This window comes from Sebastes fasciatus, chromosome 1, assembly GCF_043250625.1.
Source record: "Sebastes fasciatus isolate fSebFas1 chromosome 1, fSebFas1.pri, whole genome shotgun sequence".
NCBI lineage: Eukaryota > Metazoa > Chordata > Actinopteri > Perciformes > Sebastidae > Sebastes > Sebastes fasciatus.
This window is the reverse complement of record NC_133795.1, coordinates 24,181,983-24,198,948: the sequence shown is the minus strand read 5'-3', so window position 1 is coordinate 24,198,948 and position 16,966 is coordinate 24,181,983. Positions and strand designations below refer to the sequence as shown.

At 38.4% G+C, this 16,966-nt stretch overlaps 3 protein-coding genes across 9 annotated transcripts in view; 1 reads left to right on the top strand and 2 right to left on the bottom strand.

Annotated features, from left to right (window-relative positions):
- Nucleotides 1–4,105, bottom strand: part of chd5 (chromodomain helicase DNA binding protein 5) — a 56,800-nt gene extending 52,695 nt beyond the window's left edge. For 2 of the 4 annotated variants that reach the window (XM_074639189.1, XM_074639217.1), the window contains exon 1: nucleotides 3,564–4,104. In XM_074639189.1, the coding sequence (XP_074495290.1) occupies nucleotides 3,564–3,630 (67 nt within the window). In that variant the 5' untranslated portion in view covers nucleotides 3,631–4,104. Of the gene's footprint in view, nucleotides 1–3,563 lie in introns of all 4 variants that reach the window. The other 2 variants (XM_074639209.1, XM_074639200.1) reach the window with 2 other exon arrangements.
- A 1,701-nt stretch (nucleotides 4,106–5,806) lies between these two features.
- Nucleotides 5,807–11,120, bottom strand: rpl22 (ribosomal protein L22). Of its 2 annotated transcripts, none has more exons than XM_074639170.1 (4): nucleotides 10,985–11,120; nucleotides 10,288–10,398; nucleotides 9,870–9,994; nucleotides 5,807–5,991 (listed from the first exon to the last, which is right to left on the bottom strand). In XM_074639170.1, the coding sequence occupies exons 1-4, from the start codon at nucleotides 11,072–11,074 to the stop codon at nucleotides 5,847–5,849; spliced, it is 471 nt and encodes a 156-aa protein (XP_074495271.1). In that variant the 5' UTR covers nucleotides 11,075–11,120; the 3' UTR covers nucleotides 5,807–5,846. The 2 variants fall into 2 exon arrangements, with proteins under 2 accessions (XP_074495271.1, XP_074495279.1); XM_074639178.1 differs by lacking the exon at nucleotides 10,985–11,120 and adding an exon at nucleotides 10,917–10,961.
- A 2,336-nt stretch (nucleotides 11,121–13,456) lies between these two features.
- The window catches only part of rnf207a (ring finger protein 207a), a 30,500-nt gene continuing 26,990 nt past the window's right edge, over nucleotides 13,457–16,966 (top strand). For all 3 annotated transcript variants that reach the window (XM_074639140.1, XM_074639159.1, XM_074639149.1), the window contains exon 1: nucleotides 13,457–13,662. In XM_074639140.1, coding sequence (XP_074495241.1) covers nucleotides 13,472–13,662 — 191 coding nt within the window. In that variant the 5' untranslated portion in view covers nucleotides 13,457–13,471. The remainder of the gene's footprint in view (nucleotides 13,663–16,966) is intronic.

Sequence of the window (16,966 nt, the reverse complement as noted above, 5' to 3'; positions counted from 1 at the left end):
CACATTCCCTTCATCATCTGTAGTTCACATGCATGTATTACATGCATTCAGTCTTTTAAACAGTTAGTGAGATGACTGGCACGGCATGGAGTCAACAAGAGAGTCCACTTAGGTTCACTCTTCTGGAGTCATTTAAATGTTTATCTGTCAGTCTTGTTCTGAACTTAGATTTCATGACATTCAAGACAGCCAGCTGGGCCGTATCGCTGGAGTCAACTGACTCATCACACTGGATGGAAAAAACATTTGCACCTGTCCATGTCCCGTTCTAGCTGCTCCACAGCATCCGTAGACACTCTCCTTGCCACAGTATTAGCACCAAGTTGTACATCGGCGATAGCGGACATAATTTCTCTTGAATAGCGTTTCAGCTACCGCAGTCAACGCCTATTTTACAATGCCGCCATCGGTGAAGGTTTTTTTTGGTGCTTCGTTAGGATGTGCGCTACTTTAAATGAAGCCTCTGTTGCTGCGTTGGCCTTCTTTGTCAGTTTGGTAAACAGAGACTGTTGTCTTTTAAGCGTTGTTTTCAGCTCCTTTACCTTCTCCGTTCATAGACTACTACCAGCCGGAAAGTACCGTGAAAAGTTGCCCTGGACTTTGGTGAAGTGGCGCTCGACGTTACATCTTCTACCGACTGACACGCTCACACCGCAAATGAGACACTAACACTTGTCATTCACAAAAAAAAACTGTGTTTCCCATTCCTCGTGAAAATAGTATGTTTTTGTTGCCTTTTCTTGGCCTGGTTATTTTCCGCGGTCATTGTCAAATCTTGTGTGTGCTTGCTAGCATGTTAACATCTCCTAATGTTACGGCGTCACTGATGTTACCAAACTTGGCAGCAACATAACTCGTTTAATTGACAGCTGATTGGACAATAATCAGTTTGTGTCAGAAGGGGGCGGGATGTCTGTGAATTGGATTGGATAGAAATTTAGGTTTACCAAGTGACTTTGTCTTATCAAATTTTTTTACATATTCTTTGAACCTTTAGCGAGCGACTCAGAAACGGGTCGTGAGCTACTGGCAGCAGTATAAAATACACCAGCATTTGAGGCTCAAGACCTTTATGACGAGTAGGAAAAAATTAGCAAGAAATGCACCATGGCAACCATGTTGGTGAAAATCATTCATTCGTTTTCATAATTTTGTCCCTATACATGTTCCTTTCACCTTTTCAGGAGATAGTGCATGCTACTTTGTCTCTTTAGACCAAAACTCAGCTGTTATGTAGTTTTGTGTAACATATTATCACTCAGTAGTGATTAGAGGCAGAGCCATGGCTGGAGACAGCATTGCATTGGCTTCTTATACTCTCAACTCTCCTTTTATACTCTATTGTTTTAACCGTGAAACTCTTCCACATCGTGGCATGAGAGGAAAGAGGAGGGCGAAACAGCATCTTTTAGGTGTTGCCCCTTGATACCAAAACATGAAATCATCTGATGCTCAGAGCGAGCTGCAAGGACAGACAGGAAATATGAATCTTGCAAACTGACACTGTGGCATGAAGATGCCTGGTTATTCTGCACTTCATCACCTCAGCAGCCTCTGATTCACTGGAACAGATTCATAGCAATTTAGGACCTGGTTTGACTGAGATATAGAGTTTGATGAAGCCAGCTCCTGGCTGGCACATTACAGATATCTCAGTTACATGTCAAAGGCATGGCAGCTCTACTTTTAAGCTAATCCCCACCGTTGGTTGTGAGGCAGCAGCAGTCAAGAAAATATAAATCTTATAAGAAAATATAATTTTAGTCAAGTTTAGGGCTGTCCCGAATACCATTTTTCCGGCTTTGAAGCTTCGGTGAGTAATATTCAAAAGTATTCGAAGCTTGGGAGTGCAATATTTGAAGGTATTCGAAGCTTCGCTCTGTCTGTCTATCTCCATTTCCATCGTTTCAGTGCCCGGGACACCGGGACAGTGCTCTACAAACAACAAACAGTGATATCTGTATAACTAATAATAATGAATGTTGAATATGAATAATTAATATTTTTATGGGATTATTCCTTATTTCATGGGCTATTTGGGATTTATACATTATTATTATATACTTTTATTAAAAAAAAAAAAAACAACAACAACGATGCATTCGAATATTGACTTGGAGGCTGAATACCATGGCAACGGTCAAAGCTTGGATGCATTCGGGTCAGCCCCAGTCAAGTTACTGTAAGACTATGACTGGGATTTCCCTAACCCGCCCTAGGACATAGAATCACTGGGTGCATGGACACCTGCCATAAAGTAGGGCTGTCCTCAACCAGAGAAATTATTTGTCGACTAACACTCATACAATATTGTCGAGTTTCTCCACAAAGAATCACACAAAAGCACCACTTTAAATCTTGTGCTTACCAGAGATGTGCTAATGGAAAGAAGTCATTCAGCATGAAAAAAGCATTAAAAACTAATCGACTAAAGAAATCTTATAGTTGACAAAGACCAAAACGACAGATGAAAGGGGCAGCCCTATCATAGACAGACAAACGTAACCAAGAGAGCTAAGAGAAAAAAAAATGACCACAATTTGGCAGACTCTTTGGCTTCTTGTGGACAGGCCATCAATTACAGGATCGTATACCATCCCTTGAGCCTTGATTAGTTTTTAACATTTTTAATGAGCGAAACTGTCATGTATATACAACATTATCGGTTCATAGCCAGCGTGGTCGACTGATTCATTTCACAGCCATAATAAGAAATATTACACACATTTGTCTTGCTTGTGAAGCCTCCATCATGAATGAGCTGTGTGTGTGTGTGTGTGTCAAGGATGTGGGTTACAGTTAATTCCAGTTAGTGCACGACCTACAGCTGAAGGGATGTTGATGACCCCAACCATGAACACCACCACCACCACCATCACCACCATCATCATCACCACCAGTGTATACACAGGATCAAGGCTGAAGACACCCTTGATATTAAGCAGTGTTTACTGTAGCCTATACACGTGGCTTTCACACCTCTGCGGCCATGCAGCAGCAGAGCTGGAAAAACATTTAAAGTTGTAGCAGAAACAGAGGTGCATCATGTGTATAACAAAAACACCAACACAGATGTTGTCACTGTATATAGCCTATACTTAAAAGCATATGCACACTGAGAGACATCATCACAAGCATATAGCAGAGAATAAATGGCATGGTTTTAAACAGCTCCTCTGATGCAAACTTGTGTGTTAAAGGTAAAAAAAGCATTGACTTGGCATGGCATGCATGCAGCCTAGAAAGGGAAGCGCGCACAGAAAGCACGCACAAGCGTCTCCATCATGCTACCCCTGAAACCAGGCTGGATGTGAGAGGACAGCCTGGAGGCAAATCCACCCCAAAACGGTCCCACCTTTTAAGACACTATAGGTCGTGCACAAAAATAATAGCATGACTCTGCTGCTTATTGCACCCCACCCCTCCTAGTCCTCCTCCTCCTCCTCTTCCTCCTCTCTGGTCTCAGGAACGCAGGACAAGCCCTTTTCCCCGCATTCACAAGGCGTAGCGGCGCACTAAAATATAATGTGAAGGACACCCCGCCTCCTTCCCCTTCCTCTCACCTGGCATATCGTCTTCAAAATCCATGTCGTCCTGTCCCTCGTCTTCATTACTCAGCGACCCCGGCATCTTTATCTCATAGCCCCCCTGAAGCCCCTTTTTTTAGGCTGAGAATACTGAAAGTTAACCCTCCAGACGCCGCAGAGCACAGGCTCTTTCTCTTCAACCCAAAAAAACAACAAGCTCAGTTAAAAAAAAAAAAAAAAAAAATTATTTGCAGTGAAATCTTGGTGGGTTTTCATCTCCACGAGTTAAAAAAATAAATAATAAAAAATAAAAACATGTATTTCCCACTGATCTCTATCCAGGTCTTCCAGTCTGAAAAATAAGAAAGACAAAAATGGAACACACATGCCCAGATTGTGACGTCTGGTCTGTTGCCATGACGATGCATCCCATAATTTTCACCCACAACTAGTTAGTCATGCTCTCTTAGTTACCACTTTAACTAGTAGTGTGCAGGAAGAAACAGACGCCATGTGTGCAGCTAATAAGGCGGATAGAGAGTCCTGCTGCTGTCGCCTGCTGCACATTTCCGTGCAAAAGTCCCGAGAATAGAGACAGAAACTTCTGCTGCTGCTGCTGCTGCTGCTTATTCACTCATAACCTTTACTCTACATATGAAGCCAGGATGTAGGAGGATAAAAACACAATTATTCATTCTGAAGGGGAACATATATATGTTAATTAATATATATATATATATATATTAAAAAAAAAAAATCTAATTTAGACTTTTAATTAAAATAACCAGACTCAAAATCTGTGACTTTATTTTGCAAACTTTCCACTTTTTCCCAGACAAAAAAAACAATAACTACACATAAGTGTAGCCTGATGACTGCATGCTGTGAGAGGAGTCCTGACTGCCAGTGGTCTAAACTGTTGTCAAGGTTACCACAGCTGTAACACAGGATGCCCCACAGAGAGCTTCACCACAGAGAGCACACTGAGTTTCAACATCCCTTAATGTACCAAAAATACACAAATCAAGAGCTGGAAAGTGTCCCGATTGCACCACGCTACAGTGGAGTTTTAATTATTCTCATATTTAATTGTTGCCGAATTATTAATTATATTATATATAATTATATCTTAATTGTGTTTAACCTTTTTTTTTTTTTTTTTGCAGACATGGCAAAGGTCATATAATCAAATGTAGAACATAACTCAGTGTCCCTGACATGAAATGAAAAAAAAAACCTCACCCCTTCCCATGTTGGTCTTACGAAAGGGAAATAAACAAAATAAAAAATACATTTAAAAACAAAATAATACTAATAGTAATAAAATAAAATAAGAAAAAATATATAAATAAATACAAATAATAAATAATAATATAACAATAATAAAATAAAATAATATAATAAATAGAAAATAATAAAATAGAAAAACACATCTCTGAAATCACAATGGATTTAGCTTTGAAGGAGCCACAAGAGCTGCAGTTTTGGAGATGCTCTGACCCAGTCGTCTAGCCAGCACTATTTGGCCCTTGTCAAAGTCGCTCACATCCTTACGCTTGCCCATTTTTTCTGCTTCCAACACAAAGTTCAAAATGTTCACTTGCTGTCGAATATACCCCACCCACTGCCAGGTGCCATTGTTACGAGATAATCCATGTTATTCAATTCAACCATCGGTGGCCAAAATGTTATGGCTGATCAGTGTATTATATACAATATATACTGGAATTTTAATTCCTGTTTACTTTTTGATCATTTTGTTGCTGCACTAAAAAGGTTTGCACTTGAATTGAAATTCCTTTTGATTTTTTAAGATTTTATTTACCAAGTTGCTTGGTGTAAATTACAATTAGTAAATGTATATCTATGTATTTGTTACATTTGGTTTTACAAAGTTAGGAGAGCAATGATTAAGTCAAGCCTGATGTTTCCTTACACATAAAAGAATGATCCCAGTCACTTCCACACAGTGAGGCATACAGATCATTAATTAAACTAAACTGGTATCGGCCGATACCCAAAGCCCAGGTATCGCTTTTGGGACTGAAAAAGTTGAATCAGTGCATCCCTCAGGTAAAGGTACCGAAGGAGAAAAAAACAAAACTAAAATAATCTTTTATCGTTTATTAGGATGTATTAATTGTTAATCTAAATAAGGATAAGGACAGCAAAGCGTACAATGTTATGTTCATATCTCTGGCATGTATGTAAGCCATGCTGTGTGTGGGTGTGATGCCCAGAAAACAGAAATTAAAGTAATAAAAAAAACACAACACAGATTTTCTTCTCTTTTGAAATTTTATTCAAAGTGGTGTGAAGTTAATCTTCATCCTCCTCCTCCTCCTCGTCCTGGTTGATCTGGAAGTAGCGCAGCTCGTAGCTCTCCTTGGTATTGGCCACGACCCGCAGCCAGTCCCTGAGGTTGTTCTTTTTCAGATACTTCTTGGTGAGATACTTCAAATATCTGCGAGAGATGCAGGAGGAGGAAGGGGGGAAACCACCGTAGGGATATTAGTCAAAAGGAGGTCATTAATCACTTGGAATCTGCACCAGAGAGTTTGTAGGTCTCTGGTCTTTAAATGTGCTTGGACAAACAAATCTGTGTGGACTAAATAATGTCAAACACAAGTTGTGATAAGTCTTATAATAACCTGTAATAATATGCATTTAGCTATAATGCTAAATGCTATAGTGATGACGAGATAATTTCAAATAATAAAAGCATTTTCCAAATGACTTATCAAATTCAAGTATACACAACTTAAGGCGATGTTGTTTCACTTGCAGAAATGCAGTCTTTGTATATTTAAATGACTGAGGATGAGTTGACAGAGATTACAATCAATTATCCTGGATATACTAATAGCAACATTTTCATATATCAGACATAATATCAAGTGTTCCATTTAAGAATCAAAGTGGTAAAGTCACCCTCTGGTGGTGGTGTTCATAGCTCAGACAGAAAGAGTTAGAAGTCTTCATACATCATTTATGTATCTGTTTTAGGTCTGTCAATCAATTAAAATATTGATAAAAACATTGTCCATAGTCATAGCATATTATTCTATCTGTTCAAAATGTACCTTAAAGGAAAATTTGTCAAGTATTTAATACTCTTATCAACATGGGAGTGGGCAAATATGCTGCTTTATGCAAATGTATGTATATATGTATTATTGGAAATCAATTAACACAAAACAATGACAAATATTGTCCAGAAACCCTCACAGGTACTGCATTTAGCATAGAAAATATGCTCAAATCATAACATGGCAAACTGCAGCCCAACAGGCAACAACAGCTGTCAGTGTGTCAGTGTGCTGACTTGATTATGACTTGCCCCAAACTGCATGTGATTATCATAAAGTGGGCATGTCTGTAAAGGGGAGACTCATGGGTACCCATAGAACCCATTTTCATTCACATATCTTGAGCCATTGGCCATGACAGTTCATCCTCGCCAAAATTAGACTCAATTTGGAGTGTTATTTAGCCTACTTCGTGACAAGCTAGTATGACATGGTTGGTACCAATGGATTCCTTAGATTTTCTAGTTTCATATGACTGTAGCTTTCAAACTGAGCCCGCTACAACCTCCGAAAGATCGATTGCGTTAATGCTTTAAAGAAATTAGTGGTGTTAAAACAAATTTGCATTAACCTTGACAGCCCTAATATATATATTATATACTTAAAAATGAAATAATAAATTAGTTAATTTTAGTCTTGTTTTCCCACATAACCTCAGTGGTATAGTATACTCATATATTCCCATGCAGAGTTAAAATGGATTTTGTTCATGGTCGCTCCACAGCAACATCTCTTTCCCAAAAGATAATAATAATAATAATCCCAGTAACTTTATGATAATCCACAGACGTTGCTGAAAATCTGCCTTAAAAAACAAAACACATTTTGACAGGTCACTGTAGGAAAAGCACAAGTGTAAATAGTGAAATTAATTTGCATGCTGGCTCACTGTCGCAGATTACTGGGACAATTGAATACAACAAAGTCATCGTCCATGTTATTAGTAACACTTGTGCGCAGTTTTCGCCACCAGGTAGTGCTTGTGAGTGAGTAGCAAGATAAGTAGAAGTTGGAGAAGAAGAAGTATTCTTCCTCTATTGTTGTTACCTGCCATAGCAAGGAGATAACTTACGGAGCAGAGAAAACGTGTAGGCAGACTTTGTTAAGTATGCTATTCACACTTCACACACATTTTCATGTCTGGAAGGCAGACCTTGCACAGTACTGTGTGTGATGTTGTTCCCCTTTTCTGCTTTACATACTATGTAATTGCAAAATATCCACCCAGTGAAAGCATTTTTTCTCCGACATTAAAGGCCATTGTGTGAGTGTTGAATGTGGGCATATACGTGTATGGTAGTAGATCGTTCTCTATTTTAAAATTGTAATCCTGCTAGCAATCCCCATTCTTACTAAAATGTGTCAGTGATACAATTCTGTTCGACTGCTGTTCCTTCAATATAGAGTAGTTCCTGATGAAAACCTTTGTCAATGCTTAAAGATACACGAGTCTCCCCTTTACAGACATGCCAAATTTATGATAATCACATGCAGTTTGGGGACAAGTCATAGTCAAGTCAGTACACTGACACAGAGCTGTAGTTGCCCGTTGGGTTTGAGTTTGCCATATTTTTTATGCTAAACGCAGTACCTGTGAGGGTTTCTGGACAATATTTGTCATCATTGTTTTGTGTTGTTAATTGATTTCCAATAATAAATATATATATACACATTTGCATAAAGCAGCATATTTGCCCACTCCCATGTTGATAAGAGTATTAAATACTTGACAAATCTCCCTTTAAGGTACATTTTGAACAGTTAAAAATTTGTGATTAATTTGCGGTTAATCGCGATTTACTATCGAAAATCAAGCAATTAATCGTGACTAAATATTTTAGTCGACCGACATCCCTAGTTGCTTCCTGTGTTAATGGTAGAACCTTTTTAGCAGTTTGAGCTGATCAGGTTCGTTCTGCCAGTGTCATCATATTTGTGGTAAAGGCAAAACTGAAGTACATTCAGTAGACAAAGTTACATTTTTTTTTTTTAAAACATACATTTTAGGCTCAGTTTTCACACACTGCTGTGCATGTGGGTTGAGAAAATAGCTGACCACAGCTTCCATTAGGTGGCAAACCATAAACCTTTTACAGCCCCATTTGAAGTCTGCAAGGGTGAGAGGGACTCAGAGGACACATTTCAGGTGGAGTATCACTAAAATATGGTGGCAGAGATGATAATAATACATAAAGCTGTTTTTGTTTGGCATTTACTCAGTTTTGTTTATTCTTTTTATTTTTTGGACAAGTTGTCTGCTTCATAACTGGTTTTTTTTCAATGGGGACTTTGCATCCTCCTCTTTCACGCAAAGATAACTGCATATGGCAAGGATTGTAATTACTAAGCTGCTTTGGGACACTTGTACAAACACCTATTGTAATTAGACGCGTCTGTTTTTGTCACATAGATAGCACCTTTGCAGCATTGCGCTGAGAAGGAATCACTGATGTATTAGAACATGGCCGTGACATGCAAAAACACAGATTTCAGTCACCAGATATTAGGCTTGTTCGAGATGAACTGCGCCTCGCCTGGAAAGTAGACGAGATCAGGCGGCAGCAGCAGGGGGTGGTGACAAAAAGCTGGGGTCAAGTCGGGCAGTTTCCAGCCGTTTCGAGCAGACTTTAAAAATTTTACAGGAAGTCACAGAAAAAATTACTTCCCGTTAGATCCGATCTGTAGGCCTCTTGTAGTTTTCAGACAACGTGGGATTTATTTATATTCGTTTGTAAATATATGTGGAAATGTGTGCGTGTATCTGGCATTGGATTTTATCCTTTATTATTTTTATGTCCACCTTGTAAAGCACACAATGAGCACACGTTTTGATAAGTGTTGTATATAGATGACCTTCATTATTATAATAATTATTATTATCAACCACACAAGATATGTTTGTTCACAGTTGAAACCTTCATTGCACAACGTGAGACTAATATCCTACAATCTAGCGTTAAATATTACAATTACACAGAAAGTTGTGACTTTCTACAACACGTGGTGTTTGCTGTGAAAACTAAGAGCCAATCAGCTCTTTGATCAGGCGCGAGCCAGGCGTTTCCCATAATGCCCTGGGTCTTACAGTTGGTGGAGAGCAACTGCGGCGCCTGGCTCTAAAAGCATCAAGTCGGACACAAATCTAACCGGCATGCATTGCGCGGCGATCGCCGGTGATCGATTCCGCGCAGGTCTGGCTCATCTCGAACGAGCCTATTACAAGATTGAAAAAGGGCTGCATTGTGTTTTGTACCTCTTTGAGAAGGGAACTTCAGAGTTCACTGCGATTTTACTCTTGCTCCTTTCAATGGACACCACACCACCACCGAGGCTTCCAGCTTTGCCGTTCACCTTGATGCGCTCCTGCAGGAACTGCTCCTGTTGAAGTATAGAGGGACACAGCATGTGACACACAACCCTGAGCAGAACTGAAAGATTTTGCTCTATCCAAAGCACTGACAGGTGACACATTGTGTCTGACATCTTGTTAGTTTCCATTTAAACCCACACTGGATGATAGTTGTCCTTTCCTTATTCCGACCCGACTGTAACCATCAGATCCACTGACATGACAGCAGTGTTTGACACTCATAGGGGTCGGTGTCCGACAGCTGCTGCCTGCCTGCACACCGTTTAACAAGTCTCTTATATGTCTGAACTGGTCTACTCACAAAGTTGGCAGCATCCATGATGCCATCCTCCACAGGGTGAGTGCAGTCCAGGGTGAACTTCAGGATCTGCTTCTTCCTCTTGCCACCCTGCTTCCTGACCACCTGCTTTTTCTATCACACACAAACCAAAGAGGGTTACTCAATCTCACACCAACATGGACCTTAAAAATAATAATTCGATTTGTAAAGCACTTTTCAAGCACAAAGAAAAAAGTGCTTTCCAAGGAAATCCACATCATATACAACAGAATACACTGAAACATACATAATTTAATAATAAAACAATAGAATGGGAAAATAAAGAAACAAGCATTTACATATTCATACAGTTACAAATGCACATTTAACACTAAAGAACGCATTAAAATCACTTGACCATATGTCAAAACATCCTAAGTGATTGGACTTAATGTCTCCAAGTCTGTACGTGACACATTTTAAAGTAAAAACCTTCATATTGTGTATTAACCTTAAAACTAGCGAGGTTTGGATGCTAGGCTATCGTTAGCTTCGTCGTTAGCAGTTAGCTAACCCAACGTGGCTTTAGGCTAAAACAGTAAACGCAGTCTTTAAAAAGAGGCTAAAACAACCGCAGCTGCTGCATTAATGTACACAGATTACATACATACTGCGAGAGTAAGAGACAGGTTAGAATACATCGTCTATATGCAGGTTATTTGGTGCTGTTACTACTCACTATCGGGGCCATGGCTGACACATACAGCGAAAAGGAAGGAGCGACGGCTGCGCAGGAGCTATAATACACCGGCCGCAAAGTCGATCGCATCGATTTATCTGGATTCGATTAAGTAAAGTGTGGATTCCAGTTATAGTGCACTTCTAGCTTAATCCAATTAAATAGAAAAAAAGTCATATGGCAAAATATATATATATTTTTTAAAAAGTCATAGTATAGAAAGTTAAAGTATAGTATATTGAAAAGTCATAGTGTAGTATATTGATTTTTTTTTAAGAAGTCATTCTATATCATGTCGAAAAAAAAGTCATAGTATGTTGAAAAATATTTTAAAAATCATAGTAACATTTGTCGAAAAAAAAAAAAAAAGTCATAGTATAGTATGTCAAAAAAAAAGTCATCTAATAGTATGTCAACAAAATGTTTTAAAGGCATAGTATAGTATTTCTAAAGAAAGTCATAGTATGGTTTGTCGAAAAAAATAATTAAAAGTCATAGTATAGTATCTCGAAAAAAAGACATAGTATAATATGTGGAAAAAAAATCTTAGTATATTTTATCGAGAAAAAATAATTCAAAATGCCATAGTAAAGTATGTAAAAAAAAAGTCATAGTGTAGTTTGTCAAAAAAAATCATGGTATATTATGTCAATTTTTTTTTTTTTTTTTTTAAAGTCATAGTATAGCATGTTGAAAAAAAGTTGTTGTATAGTCTTTTGAAAAACATTTAAAAAGTCATAGTATAAATTGTCATAAAACAAAGTCATAGTATAGTATGTCGAAAAAAGTTAGTTTGGTATGTCTCAAAACAAAAATTAAAAAAATCATAGTACAGTATGTGAAAAAAAGTCATGTATGTCAAAACATTGTTAATATATCACTTTTAGGGGGGCATAAATGGGACACCAACTGTTGAAACAGGTCAGACTTTATCTTATTTACTGGCCAACTGCTGCCAATCAGTAATTTGTCAATTAACTAGGAGTAAATTTATTTACTTTCCACAAAAAGTAAGCTAGTTTAGCTGCTCTTTTAACAATGATTGTTAGCTAGATGTGTAGCTAGTTGCCAACTCTCTCTGTTAGTTGCTTTATTAAGTATAAATATTAAAGAACAACTGAGCCGTCTCCACGACAACCGAGCAAACTCTATCCACTAATGAAGACCGAGAGATGTAGTTGAAAGCCCTGGAAAAAGCAAGCTAAGTAAGTGAACCCTTGAGTCAAGATTATTTATTCACACTTTATTTTTTACGTCCATAATTTACTAATAAATTCTTAAACGTTTCTTGTTAAGGACTATGTAACAGAAAACAGAGATGGCGTTCAATACTTCCAATTAATAAATTCCAAGAAGTCAGCTGAATATTTAAAAAAAAAAAATGCATTTGTCTGCAAACAAGCATAAAATTCAACAAATATGTTGAATAAAGTTCCCCATAATAAATTAATAATTAATTAATATTAAACTAAGCAGTTATTTCAAAGAATATATATATATATATATATATATTCCCTATAATTAACACAAAATTACATTGTTTTTTTTCAGTTAACTTCCAAGGAAATTAGTTGAAAATAATTACAAAATGATGGAGTGTTACCTGTTATTTTATCAAATGTATTTCAGTATCAAACGGTTTCTCACATTTTTTTGCTCTTGAATTAGAATTGTATATATTTTTATAATAATGTTATTGCTTTTTTTGCAACATAACAAGCTTTATTCATGTAGCACTTTTTTACAACAGAGTTAGAAGGCATTCAAAATAATGCTTTATGTGACAAGTTGAACGTATTCCTCTTTCAGTGTTGCAGTGGATTAAATTATTTGCAATGCTGTGATTTTTCGCCCCTTTCCCTCCAGTCACCATGCCGGCCATAACAACACTGGTGTGACATTAGAAATAGGACAACTGTATTTTTAATCTCAACGCCACAGCAATATTAAATGTCCCTTTTGCACTTTGGCTACACTTGGGGGCTGGCCTGAGGTGCACGCTGCCAGCTGCCTGGCGGAGGGACCCCATCGGCCTACTATTGAAGAGTTTCTGCATTGCTGTCATTCCTACTGGGGGTAGCTGATAGCACCACTGAAAGGTAAGACAGTGGCTCTCTGTGCTTTCTGCACACTAGCCTGCTGCATTTCCAGTAGGATTTGTTTGCTGGATATAATGCTGGTGCTGCTGACAATGTCTTTGATGTTATTCATTTGGATTGTGTGTTGTCACTGAAGCCCGGGGGCACTCATTACACATCTGACAAGGTAAGAGACAAAGAAAAAAAGTGTGTTTATTCCAATTAATATCTGGCTTTCTTGATCAAAGTGTTGCACAAGACAGTCATCTTTTAGTCTCGCTTATAATAACTGAAATATTTGGATCATAACACATGCCAAAGATTTTATTGTTTAGTGATGTGCTTTCTAAAACTTGTCACTCAAGTGATACTCTCACAGTTAGTCATGATTCACATACTCTGTTTGCAGATGGCAGGAGGAATCTTCACCAACTTGGATAACCTGTGTAATGTGGATTGTACAAATGTCCACCCACTGGTGTGTCACCTGTGCCATGAGCAGTACCAGGCCCCGTGTTTGTTGGACTGCTACCATATCTTCTGTGCCCGCTGCCTGCGAGGCCGGACCAATGACAGCCGTCTCTGCTGCCCCCTCTGTGGGTAAGAGATAGCAATGCGAGGTTGATCAGGAGCAAATTAAGCTGCATAGATTATTGAAAACCGAAACATACTGTATGTTCTTTTCCTCCACACTTTCCAAGGAATTATTTTTTTTATATGTCCGCAATAAGGGTGAAAAATCCCTCAAAATATGAAGATTTAAATCAAGTTTCCTAACTAGAAATGGCCGTTGAACACCATGTTTTGGTGTCTGATATCCGAGCCTGGCTATCACACCGATGGTACTAAGCCATAAATCCGCAAACAAACTGAACATATGGTGATGCTGAGTGATGAGCAGGTGATCTCAAACTGCTCAAACACGATTAAGCAGTTTAAATGAGTGTAAAATATCATTTTGCTCCCTGAATCCCCATGGAGGGTCAAATGTTTTGTGTGAAAAGCCACATTTTTCCCCACAGGCCCCAGTTTTGGGCAGCGTCGCCCGAAGGGATTCGTTCCACATAAGTTGATTAGTCGATTGGTTTGGTTCGTGCGGGAGATTTTGAGGAGAATCCTATTGGTTTCAGAGAGCATCAAGTCTCTCTGTTTTTTGGTTTTGCTCAGTGACCCGTTGCTGGCCCGGACCGGTCTGGGCAAACGTGAGTGGCCTGAGCAGCTGCAGGGTCATCCCAGGCTCTGATTTAGTCCTTAGCCCCCAACCCCGAACGGGGCCAGCAAGTTCCTCTAAGACCAGTCACACAGCTAACAAAGCATACTGGTATTTGGCACCGGTGCCAACAGCTTAGGGGCAATCAAAAGCAGTCACATGACACCAATCTATTTCATCCCCTATTAAGGAATGACTCGTGATTACCAGTCACCTTCAGGTCTGCAGTATTAACTTCCACCCCATCACAGCACACATGTATAGAAAAGGACCTGATTATACCAGGAGCTGTTTCTACTGCGTCAGATACAACGTGACACAGATTTTTCTATTCCTCTTGTGTGTGGATGCAAACGGTTCAAACAGTGATGATGCATTATTCTCAACTGCTCGTGTCATGTCCCTTAGATACAGTTTCATTGATTGATTGATTGATTAAGTACGGGTACAACATTTAACATGCACAAAAAAAAAACATACACTATACATCATCTTTGGCAAGGAAAACCTGGCATGGCCATTTTCAAAGGGCTCCCGTGACCTCTGACCTCAAGGTATGTGAATGAAAATGGGTGTTATGGGTACCCACGAGTCTCCCCTTTACAGATATGCCCACTTTATGATAATCACATGCAGTTTGGGGCAAGTCATAATCAAGTCAGCACACTGACACACTGACAGCTGTTGTTGCCTGTTGAGCTGCAGTTTGCCATGTTATGATTTGAGCATATTTTTATGCTAAATGCAGTACCTGTGAGGGTTTCTGGACAATATTTGCCATTGTTTTGTGTTGTTAATTGATTTCCAATAATATATGTATATATATAGGTATATACATTTATTTAAAGCAGCATATTTGCCCACTCCCAAGAGTATTAAATACTTGACAAACCTCCCTTTAAGGTACATTTTGAGCAGATAAAAAAATGTGCGATTAATTACGATTAAATAATTCAATCGATTCACAGCCCTAGTATCGATACTACATACAGTATTTGACAACACTAGTACAGAATACGACACACAGCACCACCATGCAGTGCTTATGAAGTACAAATATTCAATATGAAAAACTAATGTTAGTCACACTGAGAACTGCTTTAAAAATCATCCCCGATGACGAGCAGCTCCCGGGTTTGGATTCTGCTCAGTCATATTTCTACTTTCTCTTAAAACAGTGTTTCTGTTGAGGCTATATGTGTTTGAATTCCTAATCAGCCAGATTCTTTCCACATGTCGACATGTTGTGAATTAAATATAATGATCTAGACAAATGGCTGAACCTAAGGCAACTTTCATATATCTGGCTTACAGCTATTTGACATTAACCTGTGTCGAGGTAGATAACGTGTCCTAGTCAGCTGTATTAGTTGAAGTAATGCCAACAGCAGTGCTTATATTCATAGCATAATGTGGTGAGAAAAAATGGAGGCAATCATTGGTTTTATATGGAAATAAGCCTGTGGGCACAGAGCCGCCGTGCTCTGCTGTCTGGGCTCAGACTACAGCGGCCTGCTGCCTGGCAGCGAGACTATTTCCATCAGCAGCAGCAGTCGGCTAACAGCTGCTCACTCAAGAACCATGTAATCTAGGAATTCACTACTCTGCTATTAGTAGAACACAATAGATCCCCGTTGCTATGAAAACTAGATAAAACATGCAGGCAGGACGGGGGAGAGGGATGTGAGCGTCTCTGCAGCTGAGGCAAAATGAGGCAAACGGCATTATGGGTAAAACAAACAGGGATGTGCAAATATTAATGTGACAGAAGCTGGCCACTGACATCTGACAGTATACAGTCGTCCTTTTCTGCATGATTTGTTTTAACTCTTTGGGTTAACATGGATTGACTTTTCCAAATGAGGACTAGAAAATCTTTTGTTTGATAAACAATTAGTCAATTAATCAATCAAGATAAGTGAGATGGCAACTATTCTGATAGTCAAATCGCTTTCTTTGGTATACATGTTGAATATATGTGGGTTTTAGATTGATGGGTGGATAAACGAAGGAATATGAAGCAGGGATGCAACAAACGATTATTTTCATTGTTGATTAATCTGTTGATTATTTTCTCGATTAATCGATTAGTTGTTCGGTTTATATAATGTCAGAAAATTGTGAAAAAATGTCCAAGATGATGTGTTCAAATGTCTTGTTTTGTCCACAACTCAAATATATTCAGTTTACTGTCATAGAGGAGTAAAGAAACCAGAAAATATTAACATTTAAGAAGCTGGAATCAGAGAATTTTAACTCTTATTTTCTTAAAAAAAATTTACTCAAAACAATCAAAATAGTTGACGACTAATCGATTAATCGTTGCAGCTCAAATTTGAAGATGCCACCTTGGGATCTGTGAAAATATACTGGACATTTTTCACCATTTTCTGACAACAAAATGATGAATCAATTAACTGATAAAGTAAATAATGGTGAGTAGTTTATACTACGATGATCCTGCATTAACTGTCATGTAAAATCTGTAAAAAAAAAACACCCAGACTTTAATCTAAATCCACAAGTCCGTGTTCACACTACAGTATGAATTCTCTGTTCCTCAGACCAATTATGCAAATAAATTAAAAATGTTCCGTCTTTCAACATCTGCCAATTCAACGAGCAGAGCTAGAACTACAACTATCAATTTAGATCATTTATTTAGATGTCATCCTTACAGGTGTATAAAAATAT

Bases quoted from the DNA above. Each gene is read 5' to 3' on its own strand.
- rpl22 (XM_074639170.1), bottom strand. From the start codon at position 11,074: ATGCGATCGACTTTGCGGCCGGTGTATTATAGCTCCTGCGCAGCCGTC. The intron at 10,399-10,984 runs GTGAGTAGTAAC...TGTGTGTGATAG, and splicing joins TGTCAGCCATGGCCCCGATA to AAAAAGCAGGTGGTCAGGAA. The intron at 5,992-9,869 runs GTACAAAACACA...CATCTCTCGCAG, and splicing joins GAAGTTCCCTTCTCAAAGAG to ATATTTGAAGTATCTCACCA.